This window comes from Passer montanus, unplaced genomic scaffold, assembly GCF_014805655.1.
Source record: "Passer montanus isolate IOZ18808 unplaced genomic scaffold, ASM1480565v1 scaffold26, whole genome shotgun sequence".
In the NCBI taxonomy this organism is placed as follows: Eukaryota; Metazoa; Chordata; class Aves; order Passeriformes; family Passeridae; genus Passer; species Passer montanus.
In genome coordinates, this window is record NW_024367261.1 from 9,556,473 (window position 1) to 9,571,993 (window position 15,521).

Genomic DNA, 15,521 nt, shown 5'->3' on the forward strand with positions numbered 1-15,521 from the left:
TTGTCCCCTTTGACACAGCAGATAAGGAGTAAGATGTCCACCCACAGACATCTTACACTATTAGCAATCCAGTTAACATCTGTGAATGTTTTAGGGAAAGAAATTACACTTTGAGACATTTCTTTTTTAATTACAGGCTCCAGATGAGATTTGTTAGAGCAGGGAAATGTATCCCATAGCGACTGATGTCAATAGCAAGCAGTCCCTAAAGCCAGCCAGGATTGGGAAAGCCATGCTGTTTGCTGCTCTTGGCACTGCTCCCTGCTTTCACAATGTCAAAGTTAGAACCGCCTTTATATGCACTTTCCTTTTTTTTTTTCCACAGTAGCTGTTGCCAGCAAGCTGTAAACTACCGTATATCACTCAGATTTAAGAACCTAAACTTTAAAACAAATTAAACTCTTGTTGACATTGTAGTAAAAATCAGAATCGAACTGAACAGCTCAGTAAAACTGCACTTCAATTATTTTATGGATTTAAGATTGTTTTCTAGGATTCCCAGACTCCCAATACAGCAAAGTTATTTCCTCTTGGCAGATGTCTGGAAAAAAAAAATCATTGAATGGATAAAATCATGTGGCAGACACCAAGTTGAAGCCTAAAGGGAGGAAATGGTGTCTCCCCAGCACCTGTAAATATTTGCTCTGTGTCTTGACCAGGAGAGCCTTTCGTCCATGCTTTGAAAAAAAAATTCAAGGTTTTAATTTTGTGAGTTTTTAAGGAAATAGAATTTTCATTTGTCAAAACCCAGTTTCAAACTAGGTGTTTATGTGGGTTTGAAGGAGAACAGCAAACACAGATCTGACCCACCCTTTAGAACCACATCCAAGCACAGGCAAATGCATGCAGCACACCAGTGGTCCAAGTCCCTGGCATCTGCTTATCTTTCATTTTCCTACTTTGCAGTTAGTGTTGGGTATTCATTTTATAATTCTCTCTTCTTTTTTTCCTATTCTGTAAAATGGAAACAAAGGTTTCCATCTGATTAATTGCCAGGTTTCCATTCTTTTTAATGTTTCCTCTCAAAACAGTTCGGAATGAAAGTATTTCAGAAATGTGTGTAGACAGAAGCTACTGGAGATAATTTGTTTCATGGAACTATGTTTTACAAAAGGTGTGGTGCACCAGAAGGGCTGTTGTGTGGTGCAAACTAGTTTGTGGGCCTTTCATCAAAACCTTTGTTGCACTTTTTTCTTTTATCTCATCAGTGGAATGTCCTTGATGTTCCCAAATGTCCAGACCAAAAAGCACTTGGTTCACAGGGTCTTCAGCAAGAGCTGACCCTTGCTGGGTTGCTCTTGTTGCAAGGATGCTTCTGAAGAGAGAGCCAGATGTTGCACATCTGCATGCCCACAGCTAGGTCCTGGGGTCTGCATGTCCTGGCTGAGGGACAGGGAGCAGGGACAGGGAGCAGGGACCTGCCTGCCCCTTCAGGCAATCTGTAGTCGTGTGGATTTTTCAAAGCTGCTGTTAGCCTTCATATGTTTACCTCCTGCTCTGAATTAGTTGATTTGACCTGACTGAATCTCATGAAAGCAGCCAGTTTTCTTCATTGAAGTATTATTAAATTTTTAAAGCTCCTCTTGAATTACTGTTAAAGTTCTTCCACTCATTTTGTTGCCTGAAGCACCTCTCAAAAGTGCAGTCCAACTCCTGCTGGAGTTTGGATATACTGTGAGATTGCAGCCTGGGCCATGGAAGCACCCTGTCATTTCTCAGCTATTGAGAAGCAAGGGTTTGAAGTCCAGGTACTCAAAAAGAGGCAGAGAAGAAGCCTGTTGCACATTGCAAGTGGCTGTTTGGAAAGTGTAATGCAACCATTTTGAATAAAATTTCAGGTTCTTAAGTGTGTTTGAGAGATGAGTGTTGTACACCTGCTCTCAAGTGCCTTTTTCCTAGTTCTCTAGTGCTGGCTGCAAGTTTACAGTGCTTTGTTCTTGGGGCAGAATAAATTTCCTTTCTAGTGGAGGGCACTGAGCATCAGCAGGGTTCTTGTGTCAAGCACTGAGCTGCAAGGGGGAAGGGTTTGTCTTCCCTGGGAGTCCAGCTGTGATTCTTGCTGAATTCTTGCACTGCATGTGGTGATTTTATGTTGGCATTGCTCTGTCAGTCCAGCCAGGGCTTGAGCCATTCTGCAGCTAGGCACAGCATGTGGGAGAGGAGAAAAGAGGAAAAGACATTTTGTCAGGTTTGCAGTTCTGTCACACTGGGATCACGTTAAAATAAGAGTGTTCTTCCAGCTGCTATAATCTGAGATGCTTGCTGTAGGTGCTTTTAGCATCCAAGGAGTATTGGAATCCAGGAATAGTCTGGGGGCAGTTTTCACAGCCACATCTCCACACTGGGGACAGCATCCACTAACACCCTGGGGGTTTCCGCATCATGGCCCAAGCTGCAGTGTTGGGTCTCCAGTGTGAGTCCACTGAAATCAGCCTTTGGATCAAAGCTTCCCAGCCAAACTGGATGGGGGTTTTGTTATGAAAAGGTCTGTCCCTCGTTAAGGTGGTACAAAGCCAAAGCATGAGTGTCATTGAGCACTGTCAGTGCTCTTGTCCAAGGAGCCATGACAAGGAGGACATGCACTCCTCTTTGAACTCCAGTGTTCTCCAATGTGGTTGACATTAAATCCTGTGGCATTGCTTACAGCTCACATTATGATGCTGACCAGGTCATCATGACAAAAGCAAATTTATTGCATGACAGCCTTTTATTGCATCCATTTTTTGCCATCTCTTTGCAGCCACCAGTTCATGTTCCCAGAGTTCTTGCCCACTGCTGAAGGTTAGCAGCTGTGTTCCATCACCTAAGGATTTCCCCCAGCTAGCGTGACCTTTCCCAGCCTAGTCCCCAGCAGGCTCATAGGTGGATTTCTTTTCCCTTATCAAACACATAAAAATTGTATTAGCCCCGCCCAGCCTTTCTCTTCCATTTAGCAGCATGTGGCCACTCACTGAGTCACTTCATGGTCATCATTTCACCTGACTGAGCAAAACCCCTGTGGGTTAGCGGTTACCAAACAAGGCTCGGCCTTCACACAGGCAAGGCACAGATGTGTCCCTGCAGTGGCCACCCGCCCTGCCACAGGCACATTGTGTATGGTCTACACAGTGGCATCCTCCTGTTGTCCCTGCCTGGGTGGGTGCCCGCTTTGCTGGGTGATGTGAATAAGGGCACTGATCTTTTCTGTGGCACTTCACTGATGAAAAGGGCTATAAAGGAAAGAGGTGGTGGTTGGTGATGGTGATGATAATAAGGCAAGCTGGGTCCATTAAAAAAAAAAAAGAAAATTAAAAAAAGACAACCAAACAGTTCTTGCTCAGAAAAAGGTCATATAGACCCTGTTTTAACTTATCTTCAGGACGCTTCCATTCTTGAGACCATGTTACTACTGCTCAAGTCCATCAGATTTTGAGGCTGGTTGAGTGGAAGAAGAGTGAAGTCTTTTGGCCATTCTCTACGTATGGAAAGAAAAGGGCACCCAGCAAATACTGCTGTGTGACCTAAGATGTTTCTTTCTTGCCTCCATTTATTGTTTCTTTGCTTTACTTGATATGCCCAGCTGCACACAAGCTGGTTTTTTATAAACAGCAGTGCAAGGTGGCTTATTTTGGAGGATTCCAGAGGATCACTATGGGCCACACTATTATTACATAAAGTCAATTAAAGAGCATACATGCACATCCCATTGATTTGATTTAGAACTAATGAAAGCTTCAGTAATGTGCAATTACAAGAAACTTAATGACCCCTTTATATTGAATGCAACTTCTGTGGCACCTAATATGCTTTGATGAATTGCTCATTATGTGCAATGTTAGAAAAGCTTCTAAAAAGATTAATAATTGTATAATCGATAGAGAAATTCAGTTTTATTTTACTTTTTTTTTAATTCTGAAATCAGTAAGCCATAGAGATTATGGACCTTTTCCTGCTCCCTTTTTTCCTCCTGTACCCTCAGAATTACTTTCTCTCTAAAGCTAACCTCTCCCTTTTCCAGCATGCTGAGAAAAGCTCTTTCTTGTGTTATGTAGAAAGGTCTGGCCTGATGACCACGTGAGGTCTGAAGGGTTGGTGTCAGCTGCTCACGAAAAGCTGGATGCCTGCACAGGGATGCTCCTTTGGCAGGGCATGAAGTCTCCAAGTCACAGCCTTCAGCATTGGGTTCAGAGCTTTGTGACACTGTCCAGTCCCATTCCCCTCTCCCATTCACAGCTGGTGAACCTTAGAAGCCGCCAGCCCTTGGGGCCTTCAGGTGGGCTTTAACCTTGCTTTTCTAGCCACAGGATACCTTGAGAGCCTCGTACCACAAGTGTTATCTATTCTTCACTTGACAGCTAGTTGTGAGGTACGGCAAACCTTGGAAGATGGGATCGGGAAAATGAGAGTAAAAAGACAAAAAAGGGAAGTTTCATTTCGGTGACATTCAGGATTTAACAATATCAGAGATGTCTGCAGGCTAGAAAAATAAGCAAATACAGAATTCCTTAAAATTTGTTTTGATTTTGAATCTAGTCTTGTCATGCTTCAGGACACAAATCATGAGTTCTGGATGCCAGGATCTGATAGTACTGTTTCACTGTTGGGCACCAGATTGAAAAGGAGATCTCTTCACCAAGATCAATTTACATTACTGTATTGCTCATGACGGGGGCAATTTCCTATTGTCTGTGGTAAAGGGGTGCATGGTCCTCCTTACTCCTTCTGGACTGGTACCCACAAAGCTTCCAGCAGTGCTGACCTCAGGTTTTGGCTGCCTTAGGTAACATTTGTGTAGTTTATCTGTCGCATGGAAATTTTGTGTAAAATGTAAAATATGTCTGTTTTGTTTCCCTTACAGATGCTCTTAGGAACGTAAACACATCATTTTGGTTAAAATGTGGTTTATTTGTTCATTGCCCAGCCTTACCCTCACACGTGTGCATATGTGTGTGTCAGATGAGGGTTACATCATACTGGGGCAGATCCTGCAGTCTCTGCACAGCCCAAATCCCCGTCTCCCCAAGCAAGGCTGGCCTCAGTGAGGGCTACCCGAAATTCCTCTTGGGTCTCTGATTCTTTGGTAAAAAGGGCAAATCAGATTGAGTGCAGCCATCCTCAGACTAGGAGTGAAAACAAGCTGAAGTTTAGACTCCAGTGTTTTGGAAATCACTGCAGCTCTGCTGGTCCTTAAGCTAATTTCCAGCAGCCGGGGAATTCATCCCTAAGTGTTTGCAGAGCAAGAGACGCAGGGCGTTTCCAGAGCTGCAAATGGGAGGGATGAAAAAATTGAAACCCAGAAATTTTGGTGTGATAGGATGGGACTCATTTAGTCTGGGCACCTATTCAAGAGCCCCAGTTAAACTGCAGCCGCACAGTGCTGTCATCACACTACAAGGAGCCTTTCCCATTAGCCCTCCGCAGTGCAGCCGCCCTTTGAGACTTGGAGTGGTTAAACTAAACAAGGCAGAGGGTAGAGCAGGTAGGAAAATGACTCCGTGGTAATGGCTGTCAAGCACAACAATGCCTTCCATCGTGCCAAGCTGATGTTCTTATGGGAGGATCATGTTTTATTCAAACCTGCTACTTGTTGTCACTCACTTGCTCCACTGTCCTATTCTCTGTCTCCAAAAATAGCGTGCCCTGTGGTAGTGGCTTATTATGATTAAACAGATAAAAATAAGTTTAAGGTTTAAACACATCCAGGACACCTGAGGTAATACAAGATCTGACTTCTTTGTGGAACGTGTGAAGTTATATTTTCCACTGCTTCACAAGACTTGTTTTGTTTAGTTTTTAATTCAGTAAGCTTTCATGTGATCTATAGTTTTGCATTACAGTCTGGCACCTCAAGAATTTATATCACTGTTTTCTGATGTTTTGCCTCACTCACAGAACAATGCCTACTAGCTTTCAAAAGACTTTTTGTAAGAAAAAACAATTTTTTTCTGTGATTTGAATAACAGTTCTGTGTTGTTGGCTGCACCTTTCATATGTCAAAAATCAGTGATGCTTATTAATAGTGAGGAAGTAGGTATCCTGATAAAAACTGTAGAATTTTAGTCATGGGATGGTATATACTAGGAGCTTAATTTTTTTTAGTCACTGTATATGCATCTATATTTATCCATTTTTTTCTTAAAATAAAACTTGTACATGGAGATAAGGAAAGAAAACTTTCCTCCTGTATTTTGGCTTCCTCTGCATCCATTTGCAACTTTGAATTCCTCATCAGTGATTCTAATATGTGGCATTTCATCTAAAAGAAGGGCGTATAAGAGCACAGAAGCCTGATGGAGCAAGATATGGCATCACTGCTGGTGGAAAAAATCCGAGGGCAATAATTATAGGCAGCAAAGTGAACGTCATACTACAAAGAATTACTACAGGTAGCGTGGTGTCAGCGTCAAACTCGTAGTCATTCCAGAGCTATGTGTCTCTTTGTGTGCTGAATAGTGACAGCAGAAATTCAGAGCACTTGTGGGTACATCCACGCTGTGTAATGAGCTGTGTGGAGAGATCCCTGACCTGGATGTCACTGTAATTGTACCCATGTAAGGCTTGACCTGAGCTAGTGAGTTCTGCCAGGAGGCAAAAATAATGAGCCAAACCAAAGCAGGTTTTCTTTCAGGACTGTTGCTTGTTTCTGGAGGTGGCTCAGACCTTCCACAGCCTTCTGGAGGCTGTGACACAGAAGCTGTGCAGTGTCAAACAACGTCCAAATAAGGTCTCCACTCATGGCATTGTACTGCTTGGGCAGCTACACCCATCTGAAAGATGAAGCATTATTGTCTGGACATGGCAGAATCGGAGTGTGATTTACCACAGGTTTTCCACACACGTAGCTTGAAATGTGCAGCTGGTATTACTTGTGTTTTCCACACCATGTGAACCAGTCAGAGCAGGCTGCATTTGTTAATTTTCATCAAGAGAGCATTTATGGCATCTCAGCCTCTTGTCTTCCTTTCTGCTCCATGTTAGAGGCAGTGGTCCCTAGCAGACACAGGTGGACATGAAGTAATTAACAAAGGTTGGCTAGCTAGCTGTGGATAGAAACTTCATGTGATCCTGCATGCCTGGATGTCTTGGGACATGCCATGTGGCACTTTCTATTGATGAGGAAACCAAAAACAATCATGAAGGAGCTGAGTTGATGCCATCGCTATTTACAACAGGGGCATGTGAAACACAAGGTGTCAGCTCAGTGCAAAACCTCTGTGTGAACTTTTGCCTAAACTTTTATCGCACCTCTCTGTGTATTAAAAAAGAGTGAAGTGAAGAGCCACAAAGCTCCCTGGTGGGAGAGAAGAGCCCATCATAAAGGGGCACAACAGTAAAAGTCCCCTTGTGCAAGCCTTTCTGAGCTCCTGCTGACATGGATTGAAGTCATGGGAACATTGGTCTTTGACATCCACGTGTGTGACAAGACAGCAACTTCACCTAGTCAGAAACCAGAGATTTAATGTTACTGCTTGCAATGTGAAAAGGAATGGGGTATATTTCCAAACTGACACCATTCACCCACAAAACTGTAGACTCAGCTCTTCATGATTGTGAGCTTGACCACGGGTTTCAGCTCACTTCCCATTTTTTCAGACTCTTGAGGAACATACACCTTTAGGAGTATGAAGTCTTCCAAACTCTTATTTGTATCTTCCCAGCTGGGGAAACCCTGTGCATGTGCCCTCTCCCAACTCCCTGCACCACTGACCTTGTAACTTCTTTGCTCTGAGCAGGATCAGTGTCTGAGCTGGAAGGCAGAACTTTGTCTCAGAAGAAGAGGTATTCTTTTAAAACAGAAGGACACGTTGTTATCCGCAATAGTAGTCAGATACAAGGAAAGCAGAAATCTGCAGAATTTCAAAATCTTGCTAGTTGATGGAATCCATGTACAGCCACCAAATGTTAAAAATACTACATTTCCTATGAAGTTCACATCTATATATGGAACCCACATTTGTACAGATATATCTGGTTGTCCTGTTCCGTGCAGGAACCCAAACTGGTGCATCGGTAAGACACTGATTTTGCTAATTAGTAAAGCAGAAATTTCCATTGCAAGGGCATTTCAAGGCAAAATTAAATATAAGAGGAAAAAACCTCCTTATTAAACTCAAATGTGGGGTAACAGCTCACCACATCCTGCTAGTGTGGCATCTGCTGTTTAGCAAAGGAAAGGTTCCTCTTTCAGAAGCCTTGACAGGTAGAGAGGTCACGTGTTACCTGCATTTCTCAGTGTTATTATTTTTTGACTTTTCTGTCAGTGGAAAAGCTGAACATGACAATGGAAAATAGCAGTTGAGAGAAGGCATTGTGGGGAACTGTAGGTGTTAGCTATGAAAGCGACAGTGGCCTCCCCACCAAAGCCAGCAGAAAAACAGTGAAAAAAAATCTGATGACAAAGGCACTGTAAATCATAGTACTCAGCTGTTTGGTCTGATAGGGATCAACCTGGTGCTTTAAGGGAAGTGTTGTGCTACTCTAGGCGCTGAAAGATTAAACATCTTGCATGCTCTCCCAGATCTGCTGCTAAGCTGTATGTAGGGCCTGCAACAAGCTGGATAATCATTTGGATCTCATTTGTCCTGGTTATGAAACGGTCTTTGTTAGTACTCAGGTTATGTTGTTTTAAAAATCAGTGTAAAGCCATTAGAACCTTTCTTTGAAGAATGTTGTGCTTATTCAAAACCCATCTACTCCTGGAATGGTACTGCAGACATGAATGGATGTGTATCCAAGCAGCTGGGGAATCAAAGACCAGTGTTTGCTTTAGGAATGAAACTCAAACCTGGGCCAAAATACTGCTTGCACTGATACTGTTGTTCTGTGCAGCATGCACAATCCTCCTGCAATAGTAGCAGGTTTATAATTCAAAATTTGAGCATTCAAGACTGCAACCAGCTGATTCTCCTTAACTATATAATAAATATATTGCTACAAATGTGAAAGCCAAAAGTGTCAATTACTTTATCTGCATGATCAGATTTTGCCTCTCTGGGAAGTTCTGCAGTAGTCCTACAGGACCAAGTGGAGCTCTGAGGATACCAAAGGGATAGATGGCAAAGGAGATAGTGAACAGGGAACGGTCAGCTCATTTACTTGATACATGAATTAAATTTACAAGAAACAAATTTAAAACAGGAAAAAAAAACTTTTTCCACCCTCACATATGTACACTGCAGAACCCATTGCTACAGGACACTGTGAAGGCCCAAACAGGTTCAGAAGGTCACTAGAAAACCTGATGGGAGAAAGTTCGTCAAAGTCCATTAGAAGAAAGGGTGCAGACCTCTGGTTCACAAAGTCCTCCAGCAGAGGAAAGAAGAACCAGAGACAGCACCACTGGAGGTGTGCTTGTTCTTATGCTCTTTCCCAAAGAACTGACAGTACTGGTAGTTGTAACACTGGTGTGGATGGATACACAGGATGCTTCAGCAGAACCACACTTCAGTAACAGAGGTTTGATTTGCTGTTGGGAAGGACAGTCTTGGGTCAGCCTACAATGAGAATATTGATGTTTTCTTGCCAAACAAAAGAAAAATCAGTTTGGGGTCAAACAAAACATTCCAAGATATTCCATTTGATCAAAATAAAATATTTCCTAGCATGCAACAGAAATGTTAACATGTTTTGGAGTACTAAAAGGAAGTAAATTTTCCAGAAATCAGAAAAAATGTGGAGGGTCCTCATGAGAGTGCTGGACCATGCAGTTGAGGGTAGCAGGAAGCATCCTTCTAGCAAACCCAGCAGGCATCACCCAGCACACTTCACATGCGCTTGCCTCCTGGTTTTCCCCCGTTTCCGCCCACCAGAGGGTTTTCCTTGCAGCCTCAGGTGTCTGGGTGGGCAGTGAGGGAAAGCCCGCTCGAATCACACTTCCCCTTTCTCTGCTAGCTGTCTGCTGCTTCAAGGTCAGCTGTGCTGCCACGTATTCCCCCACCTGGGCCTTTTGCATGCACCCTTGTCCTTCTCTGCAGGTTTTTTCCACTGCATTGTTTGGAATATTTTGCATTTTTGACACTGCAGTGGGTCTTCACAAACAGCAAGTGAAATAGTGAAATAAAGAGAGCTGTGTCTGAGCCACACTGTCCACAGACCACTGTGGAGGAGAGAGATGTTGAGTGTCCTCTTGGTGGTTTGGCTGTTTGGTTGTGATGTCTGGTGGCAATGGATTCACTTGGGTTGAGGTTCAGCTGTCTCCCAAGTCCGTGGTGCCATTGTCTAGTGACTGTTGTTGAACAGCTGCCAGATGTTGTTATATGAGGACACCAGGCTTACTCATCAAGGTAGCAGAAGTCCACCTCTCTTAAGAAAGTAATATAAAATAAAAACAAGCAATAAACTGCTGTGAGTCAGTAACAAAATATGAGTGATTTCAGCTGGGGACAAATTGATTTGGCTGCTGAGAGATGGAGAGAGTGTGACTCAGGGAGCACTGTGGTCTCATGGCCTGAGCCAAGGCAGGTGGGCTCCCAGCTGAAAGGAAAAGTTGTGTCATATCTGGAGTAAGACGTGTCTTGCAGCGCTCAAGTGACAGAGGATCAGCTGGAGATACCTGGAGTGACTGGAAGGGGCAGCCTCTTGAGTGCCTGAGCTGGTTTTGGAGTTGGACCTTCAGCTCATGTCATCAAGTTGCTTCCAAAATACCATTGCTACATGCTTTAATAGGGGAAATCATGAGCTAGCAGGTTGAGGTTGTTGCTTTTGAAAGTTTTACTGAAGGAAGAGTAACTCAGCAAGTGCTACAGCATTAGTCAGAGATGGGGAGGCCTGACTGAGATGGGGAGGCCCTTCACATTCCCACCTGCATGTCCCCATACCAGTGATATTTATGTTCACATTTTACGGAAGCACTGTGAAGATTCATTATTTAATGTTTCTAAGCACTAAGTAACTGTACAAAGAGTGTCTGTCTAGTCCCTGACTAGTGTCTTAATTTTATTTGATTTACCAGAAGCTTTGAGGGAAAGTTAGTAAAACTGTGATGCTGCCTGGCCGGTAGGAGAATTTGTTTTCACTGTCAAGTAAAACACAAAGGGAACACTGTGGTCTTGCTGCAGACTTGAGAGTGCCTCGAGAAGTTTATCACAGAAGCAATCTTTACAAAAGCATCATGGCAGAATTCCACAGAAATTGAATGCTGTTTGCATTCAAGGCAGAAACTCAGTCCCTAAAGCTCTCTGGAGTCTGGCCACCTGTAAATGGGGCGGCACTTCTGGTCGCGTTTGGATGCATGCAGAGCAGTCTTTGCCTCAGTGCAGGGCTTTCTGCTTGAATTTGTTTTTGGTAATATTAAAGATTAACTCCACGGCACTCTCAAGGGGAAGAACTGCTTTGTCTTTTCGTAGCTCGTTTCCATACTTCTCAGTTTGCTGATGTAAATAGATAGTTACAAAGGCAACTGATATTTCCTCTCTGAAGTATGGTGTGTGTATCCATTGGTAGAATTGGTTTTGGTGGCCAGGACCTGTGACACAAATCCTGACTGATTCATGTGCTGCAATTACTAAGTGGGCAATAGGTCTGCAGGAAAAAAAAACAACAAGCCATAAAAACCAACACCAAACGTACCCAACTAATTGCTTCAGGAAACTGGTTTTACACAGGCTTAGTCTTTTCCAGTAAACACATGAAGTTATCTGGATTACTGTGAAGAGCAGCTCACAAGGAAAGGAAAATGCAGGCTTATCCGTGGTGCTTCCATGACGTGGGCAGGTGTCTCCCAGTCCTTGCAATACTAGAGAAGCTCAGAAGTAGTGATAGTCCTGTTGGTGGCATTTTGTCTATCTCCATGTAAATCAGGTGGTGGCAGTTGCTGTAGGGAGGTGGAGTGGAAATAAAAAGGATGTTGTGTCGATGACCTTTGCCAGGTTCAGTCATTTCCTGTCCATCTGCCAAAAATCACATGGACATAACTGGAGTGTGGGAAACTGTATTGCTTGATGATCTTCAGGGGAGGGGGAAAAGAAAGTAAGAAGACTCATGAATAAAGAAAACAACTCTTTATCAGTGGAGATGCAGTCTGGCTGGCTGATGCTGAGATAGCAGACCTTGTTTACTCTCTCCTCTGACTCTTGCCAGGAGAGTTTTTTAACTTGTTTGTCCTTCTCATTGGATGTAAAGAGTGCATGTCCATATGCATTGGTCACTGTGATGGGAGGGTATATATTTAAACGTGTTACCAGCTCCAGGGAATGGGCAAGCATGCAGCAGTTTCCAGTTTCCTCTCTTCTTTTTTCTTTTTTTTTCCCTAATATCAAGTCACAGTGGAAAAAATCAGCATGTGAAGTTGTATTATATCTAGGCATTACAGCTGCACATACCCAGGTTCAGTGACTGGCAGCTTTCTGCCACCAGTACCTACCATGGCTAACATACTTTCCAAGCAGCACTTTTTGTGGAAGGAGTAGATTATTCTAGGCTCTTCTGTGGTCCTCCTGGCTTTGCATTTCTGAGCAGTTCTAGAGCAAATGAAATGTTTTATCTGTAACCAATTTGAAATTTTAAGTATATTTGATGCAGTCAAGGATCCAGGATGCTGCTGGTTTTGTGATGCCTGGTTTTACACGGTATTTAGCATGTTAATAACCTTGGTTAATCCTTCTGGGTCTGCACTGTGATCAGCCTGTACAAGCTACCTGGTGATGCCACACTTACTGTTCAGAGTTGTACTGAAGCTGTCAAGGAATGAGTGCAAGTTCGGGTGGGTTGTGGACTGAGAACAACTGCCTGCAGCAAGCAGGATGCTAATAGATTCCTTTTCTTGTCTTCTTTCTTTGCAGTAAATGAAATTATAAGGAACGACCTTTCCAGCACCAATGTCCACTCATAGCTTTCAGTGTGGGTCTGGTATGAATTACACACTTTTGACTTGGCTGGCACATCACCTTGAGTCGGGAGATACCGAATGAACTGAAGACGTTGCCTGGTACCACTCTGATCTTCCACCTTAATGAATGTCAGGAACTGAAGATTTACCTCTTGCTTACAGAGAAGTAGCTCCTCAACTTCAACTGATGAAACAGCTTTTTTTAAAGAAAATCATCTCAAAAGAGAGTAGAAGGAGTATGCTCCAAGACGGCGCATTTCATGGGACAAAACTAGGAAACTCAGCAAAATCTGAGCACTTCTTCCCGTTGCTGATCCTTTTGGCATGGCACTGCTGGAATACAGCCCTGGAAGTGCCTTATTTTACCAGGTTGTGGCATCAGGGCATTTTTAATAAGCTTTGAATTTCCTACCATTACAAGTGTTGGTAGGTGCAGAAACTCTAGAGCTTGAATTCTGGAGAATGATACTGGAAAAAAGCATAGGACTCTGCAGCAGAGTAGGGAGAGCAGTCCCAACTCCAGTAAGACACGTTTATGAATTCCAGAATTTCCTCAGCTTTTCCTCTGCTGTAATGTACAGCCTATTGCCTTATTCTCAGTGCATTTCAAAAGCCTCCTGATTCATCATCATCTCAGCTTTCTTTTTGCATATTGCTTTCATTACGTGCTAATGAATCATAGGGTTGGTAGTAGTAGCATGGTAAGATTCTGATTTTGATCCAGCTTCTGTCATAGCACAAGTGAGTTGAATAGCACAAAATAAAAAAGGTTGATGGACAAAAAATTGAAATCTATCTTTTACACGATAGATGAATATGTATGCATGTACATACATACTAGTATATATGCATATATTTATATATGACAAATAATATAGATGATTGCCTAGTAAGGGCACTGAATTTAGCAATAATTTCAATTTCTGAGAATGCATTTCAAATCCACAGCAAATATTTCAGCTACTTTTTTTGAGGGTTTGTTGCACCTGAAGCAGGTATGCATTTTCTTTCCTCACGCAGTTAAGCAAGCACTTTAGATAGGCAAGAAGGATGCATATAAGATACACGTTATTTACCAAATGTCAGAATATGAGTTATAGTAATTGTAAATACCATTATGGAAGAGTGTAAAATATTTGTTCAGTTATAATATTATTATTCCGCAGAAGCCTTATAACTCTCTGCTACGTGTATGGAAAAGGATGTTACCAAAAACCCACCTTGGTTTCACATGCAGCGCTGTATAGTGTGTTTTCAGATTAGCTAATGTTCCTGGAGTTACAAGTAGGCATGTAGTGTAGCCTTCAACATTGTACTTTTTACAATCAACCGCTTATTATATAACTAGCAAAGACCTATTACTTCACATAAACAAAAAAAAATTAAAAATAAAAACTAAACTAAAATAAAATAGCATGACTAAATTAAAAATGTTTAACATTAATATTGTGCCTTAGGAATCTGTGCCCCCTCCTGGAAACACACCTGAACTACACCCCCAAACTGGGGTGGCTCTGTAACCCTGATGCAATGAAGACTGAACAGGTTTCACAAAAAGGTGAAATCCAACTAAGTGTTTTAAAACATTCTTCTGTATAATTATGTCTTACTTTCTTAAGGGAAAAAGATGAAAGCCATATTTGTCACATTTGCACATTACTGTGAAGACATGAGAATATAATATGGCTCTATGTACATAATATGCTGTTACTGGTCTTTATAATAGTCTGTTATTCCTCACCTGTTTAATCCCAATTATTTACCCTGTATTTAGCATTGTAGACGTTGCATGAAATGTTTCTTATAGGCTGCCATATGAAAAGTTAAAAGCTCGACAGATGTCAGCTTGACTTGTAGCTAGAAAATAGAACCAATAAAGCAAAATGTTTTGCTGGAAGCTAGTCTTAGAGTGGTTCATTTTATGTTATCTTGAAAAATCTTTTCTCATATCAAATAGCATTTTTAAATTATATACATATATCTCTCCATCTCTTCTATATGAAGCTGCTTGCATCTTGCTAATATAACCATCTTATTGTGGAAGCAAAGTCTCTTGTCAACAGACTCCTCTTCATTTCCCCACTGCATTTAAAGACATTGCAACCAAGAAGAGGAAATTATATATGATACAGTCCTCAGATTTTATTCTCTTATTATTTCAGAAATGTCAATGAACTGTGCATGGAGGAATCTCTGATTATGCCAAAGCATTTTTTTTAATCCATATACTAAATATCTTGGATGAGGCTTTAACTGTGCAGGACAATGCACACATACACACAGAGGCACATTTCAGCAGTAATTTTAGCAAAGTTTTTGAATGTATGGTTTGGCTATGTTGCAGCTCCTTCATTATGATTTTTATTTTCCTCTTTAAGCTATTTTGGGAAAAAAAATACCCCAACCTGTTACTTTTAAGCCTAGATAATGGAAGATTATGCATCTGTTGTATATGTATTCATAAAATAAAAACGAAAGCAGAAATATTTCCTGTATGAGACTGCTATCTTGTTTCTGTACATGTGTTATGGTTGTTTCTGTCAGTTTAGGAAAATGATTTTCATCAACCTTTTTGAAAACAAAGCAAAACCCAAAAGCCACAACACTCTGAACTTGGAGTGTAGGTATGTTCAAAAATAGGTATGTTCAAAAATACCTCTGCCAGGGATGATTCTGACTATTCAAAAGAGCCCTTTGGATGAATTTTAAGTGGTAA

The 15,521-nt window shown here is 41.9% G+C and overlaps 1 protein-coding gene across 4 annotated transcripts in view; it reads left to right on the top strand.

Moving 5' to 3' along the window:
- NFATC1 (nuclear factor of activated T cells 1) overlaps nt 1-15,291 on the top strand; it is a 110,618-nt gene extending 95,327 nt beyond the window's left edge. For all 4 annotated transcript variants that reach the window (XM_039712260.1, XM_039712263.1, XM_039712258.1 and 1 more), the window contains one exon: nt 12,759-15,291. In XM_039712260.1, the coding sequence (XP_039568194.1) occupies nt 12,759-12,808 (50 nt within the window). In that variant the 3' untranslated portion in view covers nt 12,809-15,291. The remainder of the gene's footprint in view (nt 1-12,758) is intronic.
- The last annotated feature ends 230 nt before the right edge of the window (nt 15,292-15,521 follow it).